We start from the raw sequence: 13,180 nt of genomic DNA, 5'->3' as shown, positions 1-13,180 counted from the left end.
GTAACAGATTTGGGTGTCTCCTGATCCACCACCTGTCTTTATGTTGGATTCTCAAACATATTAATTAATACAACATAATTGCGAGCAGCGTTACAATCTTGTTCTTTCTGGGCAAAGAGAAGTGCAAAAATGTGATGTGAATGATAAGCAACGAAGTGAAATCAGTAACACTCTCAAGATATGAAGTTGTATCAGTTACAGGAAATCCCTCATTGATGCTACAAAGTAGCGACTGAGTGAGTTTCTTAGAAGTCACCAAAGGAGGCTTCGGTCAGGCTGTAACAGTAGAATTGTACAGAACTGTCGTGGAAAGCAAAAGTGTGAGATTTCCTGACCAAAGAAATTCTTGGAAACTTACAGACTGTCGCACTTGGGGTTTTTTTCGAGGTTTTTATTTGTATTTGTACATCTTGTCTTTATGAGGAAGCAGAGATGACTCAAGATAAAATTAGAAAATAATTCTGGTTTTGAAAAGAGGCTTTTTACTAACCGAGTCGTAAGACGTAGCATTTTGCATGCTTAGGCATTTCTTTAAGTAGGTAGAATATAGATGAGAAGGCAAGTTAAATATCCTACAATCAAAACATTACAATTATACTAAAGTGGGGATTTTTTCTTTTTCTTTTTTTTTTTTTTAAATTACAGAAAGCACTCCAAAGACTTCTGCCAGTTGCAGTCCTGCTCCTGAATCTCCCATGAGCTCCAGCGAGTCAGTGAAGAGCCTGACTGAATTGGTACAGCAGCCCTGCCCCGCCATAGAGACAAGTAAGGACGGCAAATCCCAGGAATCTAGCGAGCCGCCCGCTTCCGAATCCCAGTCCACAACACCTTTGCCGCTGTCGGGCCACTCGGCGCTCAGCATTCAAGAACTGGTCGCTATGTCCCCGGAGCTGGATACGTACGGCATTACGAAGAGGGTCAAAGAAGTGCTAACGGACAACAATCTCGGTAAATCGCTTCATCCTCCTTTCCTGACCGAAATAAAATGAAAGCGCGCGTGCTTCCGTTTTTATGCTGTATTTCAGGAGGTGTTTGCAAGAATATTTGGGTTTGGCTCTGGTCTAAGCTTTAATCTGTTCAGAAATTTTTTTTGAAAACTGGTAGAAAACCCTTTCAGATTGTCACACTCGACTTAAAATGTCATCGTACCCTTGCTTTCCTTAAGCTCTGCTCCTGGCTCGCCCCCATCTCCTCAAATACAGTCCAGCAGGCTATCAAGAAGACCAAAACCCCAAAATCAGCGAGGTCTCCTCTTGAGAAATGTTCTTTTCCCCATACCTGGATTCAGGGCCCCAGCAGTTGAGGCAGAGGTGAAGCAGAGTAGTCCGGCGTGATTTGAGCAGGGAGGTGCATCCCAAAAAGCAGAAACGTAGCCGTAGAGCTGGGAGGGTAAAGTCGGGCTCCGCTGAGGTTTAGGTGAGCCTGTAGCTCAGGGTGTGGGGCTGCGCAGTTATTTTGCCTAGAGGTGGGCAAAGCTACGGCTGCCTTTGCTTACGGAGGAGCTTTTGGGTGTTTAATGAAGCACACCATTGGCGTGGCTTTATATTTGGAGTGGTCGAAGGGAATAGCGTGGTTTGAGGATGGGAGATCCACGCTTAGTGTTGCCGCTCTGCCTGTAAGTCCCCAGTTCCTGCTGCGTGTTTTGACACTTGCTTCCCTCGCACGGCTCTGGCAAACCTTGAGGAGCCCCGGGAAGGCTGCCCCGGCGGGACCTCCCCGTGCCTCTGGGGCTTAGCGAGGGCTTCACCTCACCTGCGCTGAGGTGTCCAGAGCAGAGGTGGGCGGGATGAGCAGAAGTACCAGTTTCTCTCTGTTCACTAAAGATGGGGCCAAAAAGATTGGTTTTAGAGTGCTGGTGCTGCTGACATGAGAGGAATTCCATCTGTACCGTCTGAACGTTGTGACTGCATAAGGCAAAACCCCTTTATTTTAGCATGCAGGGAAACCTTTTTTTGGCTAGATGCAGACTAGCATACGTGACCAAGTATATTTTTTAAAGGGGAAAAACACTGGGATGGGGGAGGTACCAAGTTCTCATTTATTTGACATAATTTGAGGGGGAAGAAGAAAGTGGCCCTGATCACGGGCATACCCTGCACGAGCTTGTGTTCCCCCGAACCCAGCAGAACTATTTGCTCGTGCACGTTGGCCTGGGCAGACTGTGGTTGCTTGTTCGGTGGAGATAAGGTTTTGCAGGTTTGACACCCTGGTTTTTGCACAAAATGTTGAGTGCTGTACCTGCTCTGGTGTTCCAGAGAGATTAGGGGGGAAAAAAAAAAGTATTTTTGTTTACATTTGCTTTGATGCCATTTTTACTTAGTCTTTTTTATTTCCCATGATTTTTGTTTTCCTACAGTGTGGCTGACAAGCCTAAAAAGCAGCAGAAGAGCCAGGAAATGTGCCCCAAACTCTGCATTAGGTGTGGAACCAGTTTCAATGTCTCCTTTTGTGCCCTCAGTGTGGCAGTGCACCAGGCTCGCTCAGTGCACGGCTTTCTCCGTCTTAAGGCCACGGGGCCTCGTGAACCTGTCTTAGGCAACTGGTGGTGGCCCAGTTGGTCCAGTTTCACTGGCCAGCAAACACCACGGTTGTGCAAAACCATTTGAGAAGTGTTTGGGAGGGTCTCTCCTCCCGTGATTTTCGCATCCCTTCGATGGTCACCCTTTCAGCAAACGATGCTGGCGGCGTTAGTGCTGCGGGGTTGCCGGTATTCCTGGTCCCAAATGTTGTGGAGCTACCAGTGATTCCCTGCTGGGTAACACAGAACTCGGAGAGGGAAGGAAATGCAAGAAGCTCTTAAGGATTGCAGGGGTGGGGATTTTGCAGGAAGGGCCAGGAGTGACCATGAAACCAGCATCATCTACAGAAAGTTCTGTCCTTGAGGAGCTGTCTCAGTAGGAACCGACATGAAAGATATTAGGGCAAAAGTTGGGGAGAATTAGCAGGATTTTTAGGAAACCTGTGCTTAAAAATATTCCAGTTATTAATAGTGCTCTGATGAGGGTACTGCCTCCTGAGAATGGTTTCCAACACGTTCCCCATTAGCTTGGAAGTCTTACAGGTGTTTTATCCTGTCCTGCCATACCCTGGGATAAAATAAATGACACAAACATCTTCAGCTTTGTTCTTAACACCTAGAGAACATGATGTTACCTCCTTCTGCGTTTGCATTTTTAATTTCTAGGCCGTAGCTTGAAGTTCATTTCCTTTCATGCCATTGCTAGTACCTCATCTGGGCTGCTTGTTCCTGACCCTTTCGCAAATCTGTGCTGGTATTGCTGTTCTTGTGGCCACACAATAAACGGGACCAGTTGGTCTGAGTCGAAAGGGGCCGTTTTATTCCTGGTTTGACTGGGATCACTCCCCTGCTCCCATGTGCCGTGCACGGGAGCAGTCGGGAGAAATGCTCATCGGCTGCAACCCAGGCTAAGCCTGAGGTTAGAAACTGGGGAACGTGAAAGGAGAGGTGTTTGTGAGGGCAAATGGGAAGGGATTTTTGAGTAGCTGTCTTACCTTGCTAGTAGCTGGCAGGTAAATGGATGAGACCTTACCGATGTTTTAAGTACAGACACAGGAGCGGGTTAGCTCTGCAGTACCCACGATCTAGCATTGGCCCCAAATTACTTCTTTTGTCTGATTTTTTGGGTATTTCACTGGCAGTGGAAAATCACTTGTTACTTAGAAACTTAAGGGAGTTCTGAATTTAAGTTTCCAGTCAGTCTGTAAGAACCATTTTCAGGGTTAGTTGCAGAGCTTATTCGCAGACTTTGTCATGTTAGCCCTGACCTCCTTTCCCATTTCTGCCAGTCATTATCTCAGCTCCTTCCTCCAAAAGCTGTGCAGACCCACCTGCCTGTGCCTCTGAACGGGACATTCTGCCGCTTCTAGCTGGACCCACGTTCCCTCCCCTCCCTGTGCAGGCGAAAAAAAATCACCAGGGCCAAATCTCGGGATGGTTTTAAAGAGGAGGAGGAGACTGGTGGAGTTAAGCCCAGGGGATGGGTCTGTAGAGCGGGTATTTTCCACGACCTCTTTGTGTCAGGATCGGGTGAGGCTGTGAAGGCGAGAGCTGATGGTGCTTTTGCAAGCGTGGGCACCATCCACAGACTCCTCATCTGCATCATCCCTGAGGGCGTTGCTGCTGGGAGGGGAAGGAGAAGTGTTCCGCTCTGTGTTAGGGAGGGCATTCAAAAGCAAGACCCTGGGGCTTAAACTTGGTTGGGCCGGAAAGGTCTTTGGGTTACCTTGAAAATACGTGGTGGCTGCGCTTCTCTCAGAAGTCACCAGCGGTGACTCAGATGACTTCAGGCTCTGTCTGGTCACAAAAGTTGTTGTGTATGGGGCCGGTTTAGCTGAGGAAGAACGCTGAAGGGAAAGGGTTGGGAAGACTGCCCCTATGGTTGGGTTTGAGCCGCACAGGCCTTGATAAGTGAGATCCTAACGGTGTCAAACTGGCGTCAGCGATGCACATACAAACACCACACATCGAAAAGCGTGCGCTGTGTTTACCCTGCTGGACGGCAGCATTTTGAAAGAGAACTCAAATAAAGTATTCTTAACAGGAAGTACTCTAGAGGCTGTAAAAAAACCTGTTGGAGCGTAAAATGGGATTCCCTGTAGTTGGTGAGACAAGTGAGAACGCCACAGATAGTCCGACACAGAAAATCCGTACGCGTGTCTTTGAGGACGCTCATCTGGCCGTGGCCAGCTGGGGGGTTGCCTTGGTCGTGGTTCATTGTTTGCTGGAAATGTTTGGGATGCGCGGTTGGAACGAAGCTGTTGCACTGCTCTCCTGCATTAGAGCTGAGTAGCCTCACTGCTCTCTCTAGTTCCCTCATTAGCTAAAAGTTCAGTTTATTTTTAATTTCATTATTTTTATTTTGTTGCACACGGTTTCACTGTGAGGTCCCCATGCCCAAATATTTTGAGCTCCCCTTTCTGCCGCAGTCAGATCCTAAGGATCAAACTAAAGCTCCGTATTTACACTTTTAGTGGGGGGCAGAGCTTTCAATTCTTCTAAATGTTTCTTTTGGGTTGTCGAGTAATTCTGAAGTAAGAATGATTGACGAATGATCTCGTTGACTTTACTGTGTGTTTTGAGTGAGCCTCGTCTCTTGGCTGAATGAATTCATGCGATTTTCAATTTCGTATTAGGTCAGCGTTTGTTTGGGGAGACAATCCTAGGGCTCACACAAGGCTCTGTCTCAGACCTGCTGGCTCGCCCGAAGCCCTGGCACAAGCTGAGTTTGAAGGGACGGGAGCCCTTTGTCCGCATGCAGCTGTGGCTGAACGATCCCAACAACGTGGAGAAGCTGATGGATATGAAACGCATGGAGAAAAAAGGTAACTCGGAGCAGACTGCTGAGTCAGCTTGGCCGTTATTTCAGAGATGACCGGGTCTTTTCTGATTCTTAAATAGTATAGAGGCAGCATCGATCGCCTGTTACGAAGGTTGTGCAAGAGGACTTCATGACAGCTTTTTCAGAGCTTTAGTTGATGCTAGCTCAAGCAGATATATTTAAAAAGAAAAAGAAAGCCCAACAAAAAAACAACCCCAAACCCTGAATATTCACCAGCTGTCATGAAATGGTTGCTATATTCTCCTGTAGATTAATTACTGAGGCCCTGGTGTATTACCGATAACTTGCCTTACCAAATGAGAAATGTGAGTTTGGGAGCTGGCTTGGGTTATTAGTTAGCAGCACTGCAGCTGGTCGCAGATGTTGGGCTGGAAGAACTGTGCATTGATTCCTGAGAGAGCTTCTTGCCAGTCCCGCACTGATGCTCGCTAGAAGGAAAGACAAATGCAGTCTTTATAGAAGGCTATTTGAGAATAATTAAATCTGCAGCCTTTGTAGGGCTGGAGGAAGGTGTCTGTGTTAACACACGCTCACGGGAGGTGACGAGGTCATGAGTACCTAACCATGAGCGATCCAAGTCGTTACTGGGTGTTTTAGTAGGGAGTATATCCTGAAAATTCATCCTACTCTCTATAGTTTGCTAAAAACCAGAAGTTGTTCAGAGCCCTGGTTTTAGGATGTTTGTGTGATTTTACAAGAGAGACTCGTAGGCTGCCGTTATCAGCAGTTAACTAATTAATGATATATACAGCTCCCGAGCTATCCCTTAATGGTATTAGTGCAGGCAGCGTTAATCGCGTGCGCTGAAAGCGCCGCTGTCGACCGATGTCCTGAAAGCATTAACACATTTGATCCAGAACTTTGTGATTATATTAAAAATTGCAGCGAGGGAGCTTCTGGGGAAATTGTACTCCTGCGTGCTTTCCAGAAGAAATTCCAATCCTTGTCCCAGTAACCAGCGCGATATAATGCAGTGCAGGATCTTATCACAGATTGTGTATGAGCTTCCGTGGGGAGTGAAATCCACTGGGGTTTTCCACTGACAACTGTAACCAAAGGGAGCCGGGATGAGTTCTGCTGTGTTAGAAACATGGCAGGAATAAAATTGTCAACTAGCTGGATTTTTATAGCCTCAAAGAGAGTATCGCCCATAATGTGGGAAAATAAAATAAAAATAATTTAAAAGTGGTCCTGACAATATCCTTTCAAAACTATTTTGTAAACTGGGTTCTTATCAAGTGCTGTGCGATACATATGCTCTGTAGATGGCACCTGAATAGAGATAAGGCTGTAAATCCCTGAGACTCTGCCGAGCTCCTGAGCTGTGTAAGTGCTGTCCTCATAGCAGAGCACTCTAAAGTGAATCCAGCCCCGTAGTTCCTGCAAAATCCTTTCGTGCAGGTAAGGATCCTGCGATTTAATCTTCTAAATTGCTCTAGAGCCACGGTACGAATTTAACTTTCCCTTCTGCTGGTGTCAGTTAAAGAACAAGGCAGCTGTATCTGCTACCAGTGAAACATTATTGTCAGTTATTTCTTTGCCACGTTTTATTGAGTACATTAATAATTATGCCAAAGGTGAGCTGCATATGTCTTTTTTTTTTTTTCCTACCAGTCTGAACTCTGTGCTATAAATGAATGTTTTAAGAGGTTCTGAAAATTTGCAACGTACTTTTAACTAACCCCTCTGGAGGAAGCCGGGGGTTCAGGCTCACCAGGCTGAGACACTCTGTGCCCCAACTTTCCTGCCTTGGAAGAGTTCGTTCCTCTTTCTTACAACCTCCTGGTGTGCACGGTGCTGGCGACGTCGCGCTCCTCGCTGAACAGTACTGAAGCCTGTTGTCAGAAAAAACTTTACTTCCCTTTTATTTCCCCGTTATTTCGCTTTTTAATAATCCAATTGAACACCAGCTGGCAGCAGCAGTGGGCGAGAAGGTGATGAAGCTCAAGGGATAGAGTTGGCCTTGACAGGTTGGATCAGACCCAGATCCAGATCTCTGCCCAAATTACATTTGGGTTTTGTTGCGGGTTATTGTGGTGTTTTTTTAAATAGGTCTCCTGAGAAGTGGAGACTGATCACAGACGACTTCTCTACAAAGCAAATGTGTTTGTGACTCGGATTCCAGTCTGAGCCTTGCTGTCCCTGCAAATGTGCTGAATGATCTCCTTATGTTGTCTACACGCAGCACATATGTTTGAAATAAGAATTAAAAAGGAAAAGCCCTTACAAACGTCATCTAAAGTTTCCAGAGACCACCATCAAAGCCTGAAGTCTAGGTACTAGTTTGGCACGTGCTGAAGTGCCAGGGTTGTGCCTTTGGCCCAGCGGAAATTTCTTTCTGTATTGTCCTCCTGAAAAATCATTGCTTGTGACAGAACAGAGGGACACCCTGACATCCTCCTCGTTATTTTTGTGTTAAGGGAATACACAAATTTATATGATGTGTTGCATTCGCATGAGGGAGACCCAAGTAAGCCGTTGCACCTTTTGTGATCCCAGCGTGAGGTGACAAAAGCAGAGGCAGCCCTTGGGGCTGGGCGTTCTGGCTGAGCTCTCCCAGCTCCGTGCTGTCCGCAGGCATCTGACGGTGGGAGCTCTGACCTGCCAGAACTGCCGTCCTGAGGAGAGCGGAGATTCGGAGCATTCCGACACAGGGCTGTCTCGTGTTAACTCGGTCGCCTGACCAAATTCCAGAAACTCCAGTTAAAGAAAGCCTGAACACCTCCTGCATCTTCTGTGCAAGGTTCTCTTCTGTCTCGTGGCCGCCCTTAAGCTGCTGCTGCACAGTGCTTTAGTAATCGGCACGGGCTGGGCTCCCCGGTTCGAGAAGGGTAGGGAGCTGCTGGAGAGGGGGCAACAAAGGGCTGCGAAGAGGATGAGGGGACTAGAACATCTCTCTTGTGAGGAAGGGCTCAGAGACTTGGGGCTTTTTCGTCTGGAGAAGAGAAGACTGAGTGGGAATCTTACCAATGCTCTGAAATACTTCAGGAACGGGTGTCAGGAGGATGGGGCCGGTCTTTTCAGCTGTGCCCAGTGACAGGACAAGAGGTAACGAGCACAAACTTGAACATAGGAAGTTCCAGCTCAACATGAAGAAAAATTACTGTGAGGCAGACACAGCCCTGGCCCAGGCTGCCCAGAGAGGGTGTGGAGTCTCCTGCTCTGGAGACTTTCCAACTCGCCTGGACGGGTTCCTGTGAGGCTGCCCTGGGTGACCCTGCTCTGGCAGGGGGCGGCACTGCGGGATCTCTAGAGGTCCCTTCCAGCCCCCAACATTCTGTGATTCTGTCTTTCAGCCCCCTTGGCTGCGCTATCAAAGGAGACAAGAGAACCTGGTATTTAGTTAACGTCAGTGCAAATTTGAAGTAACACCTCGGAGTCTTTGAGATTTAAAGACCTTATATAAATGTGAGAGTATGTTGCTGGAATGATTAATTCCGTGGTTGAGAGTTGTAACAGATCCTTGAAGGCTACAAAAATAAGGCCGATAGGTCGCCTTGAAACGAGGCATTTACCTGTGGTCACTTTGCAGTCCTGCGTCTGGTTGCAACAACTTAAATAAGTGGCTTTTTATGGTTATTTCAAACACATGTAGGACTGTATCACAGCAGAGTGATGGATCATGAGCAACTCACGTTCTGTTCCATATCAGTGATCTCACACAGTAGGCAATCCGTGGGTAATCTGTCATGTTCAGGAAGAACGAAACAAGGGCCACGCAGATACCCCCGAAGGTTGCAGAGTGTGTTCAAAATTCACTTTGGTGATAGTAAGACACAGTGTAAGAAGGTCGCACTAGGTGTAGCACCGCGTGAGGCAGGATGCCGAAACCCCCAGGAGACAGAAAACCCCCCCAGTCCTGCAGGGAGCTCTGCCAGAAGTTGTGTGAGAAGGGCTTTGGATGTTGCAGTTTATTTGAGTGCGCTGAATTCTTCTTCTTTGTGCACCCTTAGCCTAAAGGCAGAGCTGTGGAGAGAGAAAAATTATTTTTCTGAAGAATTTGGTGGCTGACTGGTGTGACGTGCCCCACGTCGGTCCCGAGCTCCGGTCAGACCTCCTGGCTGTTGGAGCTTTAGTGCCTGCTGGGTTGGTGTCAGGCAGGTGTAACCTGGAACTTAATGGCCGAGCTTATCAAACTGCAGCTCTTGAATACCTAAACTCTTAAATATCTAGAAGGTATTTAACAGGCCATTGGATCTTTTATTGGCAATATTCATCTGTATTTGCCTTTTTCAGCCCCCTCATTAGCAGTACCAGTGCACGATACTGCCAGGTGCAGTAAATCCCACCTCTCTTTGCCTGCTGTAAATCAATCAGTGGCGGCGTTGCTGGGACTCTTCCCTTGCGGAATTTGCCAGGATCATTCTGTCCCCGCTGGGGAGGAGAGTCAGCCGCGGTAGCACCGGCTTCTGCCATCAGCCTCGCCGAGCGCCCTCAGTGCAGCAAGAGCGTTCCTGGAAGTCTATGTGTTTTTGAAAGAGAGGGACGAGGATGCTGTGGGCTGTTTTTTCTTTCATAACCTGTCGCCGCTATAGCGAAGATGTGTAGGAGAAATCAGCACAACGCCTGCCGGGTTATTCAGCCCATCGCTGGGATCTCCGGGCTCCGGGCGCCATCGTGTGTCGGAGACACGGCTGCCTCTGGCTTCCATAGTGGCGTTTCTAGTGCGGAGACCTGAAGTGTCAGAGAGGCCTCGGTGTGCACCTGAAGGGTTTGACAACCCAAACCATTTAAGCTGAAGCGAAGTGCAGCCGTCTCAATCAGGTGCTTGTGTGGAAGTTCACCGCTCCTGAAAGCGTGCATCTGAAATAAGTCGTGTTAGCTGAACCCTGTTACTCGTGTCCCACGTTCATTGAAAAAGCAGAAAACTCAGGCAGGCTTCCAGTCGATTTACCCTCTTCTCTTCCCCTCCTTTCTTCTTTTTCTGCCTCTTGCATCCTCCCCACTTTTACATCATCTCTGATGATGCCCCTTCCTTCCTGTTTTCCGAAGAGCTCATCCGTGCATCTACAACCTGTCACCGTCGCGCTTATTCCACAGCTGGTACATTCATTGATTTTGCATTTGTATTCAGCTGGGGCTGATCCGATGCGCTTCTCTTGCAGCCTACATGAAACGGCGACACAGCTCTGTTAGCGACAGTCAGTCTTGTGAGTCCTCATCCGCTGGAATCGACTACAGCCAGGGAGCCAGCCCGCAGCCGCAGCACCAGCTGAAGAAGCCCCGGGTGGTGCTGGCCCCGGAAGAGAAAGAAGCTCTGAAACGAGCCTACCAGCAAAAGCCATACCCATCACCAAAAACCATTGAGGAACTCGCTACGCAGCTCAACTTGAAAACCAGCACCGTGATCAACTGGTTCCACAATTACAGGTAGGAGGTCTCCCGGGAGCCCTTACTCACAAAGGGTTTGTTTTACCTGCTCTGGCGGGGTGCTCCTCCGCTGCAGCAGGTCGTGTCCGCTTCCGCTGGCGCTGAGCAGTCGCACGGACCTGAGGGTTTCGACAGCGGGGAGGTTCTAACTAACCATAATGCTAATGCTCCAGCCTAATTTTAAGTCATCCCTGAGGACCAGCAGTACTCACATATCGATGTAAATAGTGGTTTTAAGCAGAAAGTCTCGCTTTCGGGGTGGACATGGATTTGGAGATGTCCACTGTTGAATATTTATGAATCCCATTGCAGTAAGCAAGACCACTCTTTCTAACTTGCGTACTCACGCGGGCACACGTTTGCCCGTCTGTGCGTGCGTGCGAGTGTGTGTTGTGCCTGGAGGGGGATGCTTGGGAGCAACCGCTTCTGGATGGTGTCAGAACTGTGCTGCTCTCATCATAGAATTTTCCCCTAGAAGAGCGAAAAGAGGATTTTCTTTTGGATTTTGAGTCACTGAGCTCTGGAAGTAGGCACGGTGTTGCATTTCTGCACGGCCACGGAGGACAGGGAGGCAATAACCCTGAAGATTTACTTCGCTGTTGCGATCGAGTCCTGCTGAGATGAAATAAGATATTGGTCTGTTTAGTTCCTCACTTACCTTAGAAGGAACCTGCCTCACATTCGAACCATTAAAGTAGATTTTGGCCTAGAGACACCGATAAAAAGAAATCATGCTGGAGTGGCATATAAGAATTACAAGGATTTGAATAAACATGTTATCGACTGTGCTTGGGATCGGGTCTTAGTTAACGTGGCAGACTTTTCCCCAGGAAATTTGTGCTAATGAATATTGAACAGGTACAGTTAAGATACCAGATTTAGTACTATTCGGCTTCCTCACTCGGAGCCAGTAATGTTCCTAATTAGTCCAGATTGCCAAACTTGTTTGTTTTTCGAAACCGCTAACGTTGAAAGGGTATTTTTCACTTTGGCCCTTCTCAGCTTTTAACAGGGAACTTGCTGAAGCAGAAGCAGCACCAGCACAATTTACTGAAATCTCTCAGAAATATTATGCACAATAGTTAAATAATGTTTACAGTAAACAGTGTGAAATTTAAAAATTAGAACCAACGAGCAGTCATATTTACGCTGAATTTCATTGACTTGAATTTGCTACAGATGCAGCCTCTTTCGCTGCTCGGAGTTCTCCAAGCACAGGCCTCCTCTCTTCCAATTCCCACTTCGAGGCAATTATGTGCGAGTTGGAGGAGTGCCTACGAAAATATGTTCCCTTCGGCCTGACAGCAAAATGTGCTGTTCTCACTTAGGCAGACGAGCGCGGGAGCACTGGTGGCATGTGTCATCTTCCTCATTATCATGAGATCTCCTGTTTAGGCGTGCTGCGAGAAAGCGTGACAAGTCCTGATTGATCAGCGTGTTTAGCCACACCAAGCCACGCATTAATGCAGGCCAGGCGCTGACAGCTGTGTACAAAATAAAAAATGGATCAACCAGGTGCTATAGGCTGGTGGGTAGCACAAACCTCACAGCGCTGAGTGATCTGGACCTGCTCCCAGATGTGCTGCTCAGTCTCCAGGACATTTTTTAAAGAGGTGTTTGAGGCTCCTTTGGAGCCCTGGGTGCTCTGAGAGGTACTGCCGGTACTGAAAAATCAAAACATATGTCAGTTCTTTTCCTCTGTACAAGAATTTCCTTAGCTTTTGTGCACCAGGTACTCCTAAATCATTTGCAGGACGTTGCATGGTTTGCTGGGGGAACAGGCTCTGACGGTTGCACAGCTCAGGTATTGCAAGAAGTGGGCAGCCTTTCCCCTCTTCGTCTTCTCCAGGACACACTTAATCTCTCTTATACTCTCCTCCAGCCTTTTCTTTTCCAAACTGAAGAGTCTTCATACAGACGCAGTTCCTCACTGCCCACAGGGTGAGGAAGAAGTTCTTTACCCTGAGGGTGATGTGGCACTGGCACAGGTTGCCCAGGGATGTTGTGGATGCTCCATTCCTGGAAGTTTGTAAGGCCAGGCTGGCTGGAGCACTGAGCAACCTGACCTAGTGGGGGGTGTCCCTGCCGTGGTGGGGAGGATTGGAACTAGATGATCTTTGAGGTCCCTTCCAACCTAAATCATTCCATGTTTCTATGATTCTGTATCAGACCATCTAGTTTTTCTTTAATATAATTTTTTCTTCAGGTAAGCCAGGGTACGGATTTGAACAAGTTTGTCCTCCTGTCCCTTGGGAATCCTGTTGCAGTGATGCTTTTGCTTTGGGGTTCAGCCCCAACCTCACTTTCCCAAGGTGGTTGCTACGGCAGAATCTACCTTTATATCCACCAGAGGGGAAGTCAGCACTGGCATTTATTCTCCTCAGCAAAAGAAACATCCTCAGCAGGCAAAGAAATAATTCGCTTCAGAGTATAAATAGGTATAAAGGGTT

The 13,180-nt window shown here is 47.7% G+C and overlaps 1 protein-coding gene across 1 annotated transcript; it reads left to right on the top strand.

Annotated features, from left to right (window-relative positions):
- Positions 1-648: 648 nt before the first annotated feature.
- LOC104274794 (homeobox protein cut-like 1) lies at positions 649-10,734 on the top strand. The gene is made up of 3 exons (XM_009870528.1): positions 649-948; positions 5,155-5,343; positions 10,466-10,734. The coding sequence occupies exons 1-3, from the start codon at positions 696-698 to the stop codon at positions 10,732-10,734; spliced, it is 711 nt and encodes a 236-aa protein (XP_009868830.1). The 5' UTR covers positions 649-695.
- Positions 10,735-13,180: the final 2,446 nt, after the last annotated feature.

Source organism: Apaloderma vittatum, unplaced genomic scaffold (assembly GCF_000703405.1).
Source record: "Apaloderma vittatum isolate BGI_N311 unplaced genomic scaffold, ASM70340v1 scaffold24075, whole genome shotgun sequence".
NCBI lineage: Eukaryota > Metazoa > Chordata > Aves > Trogoniformes > Trogonidae > Apaloderma > Apaloderma vittatum.
Note: the sequence above shows the minus strand (reverse complement) of the source record. Positions and strands in the feature narration are given on the sequence as shown.

What these genes read in the sequence shown, in the direction of transcription:
- LOC104274794 (XM_009870528.1), top strand. Translation starts at nt 696, where the DNA reads ATGAGCTCCAGCGAGTCAGTGAAGAGCCTGACTGAATTGGTACAGCAG. An exon ending in GCTAACGGACAACAATCTCG is followed by an intron (nt 949 to 5,154) that starts GTAAATCGCTTC and finishes ATTTCGTATTAG; the next exon opens with GTCAGCGTTTGTTTGGGGAG. An exon ending in GAAACGCATGGAGAAAAAAG is followed by an intron (nt 5,344 to 10,465) that starts GTAACTCGGAGC and finishes CTTCTCTTGCAG; the next exon opens with CCTACATGAAACGGCGACAC.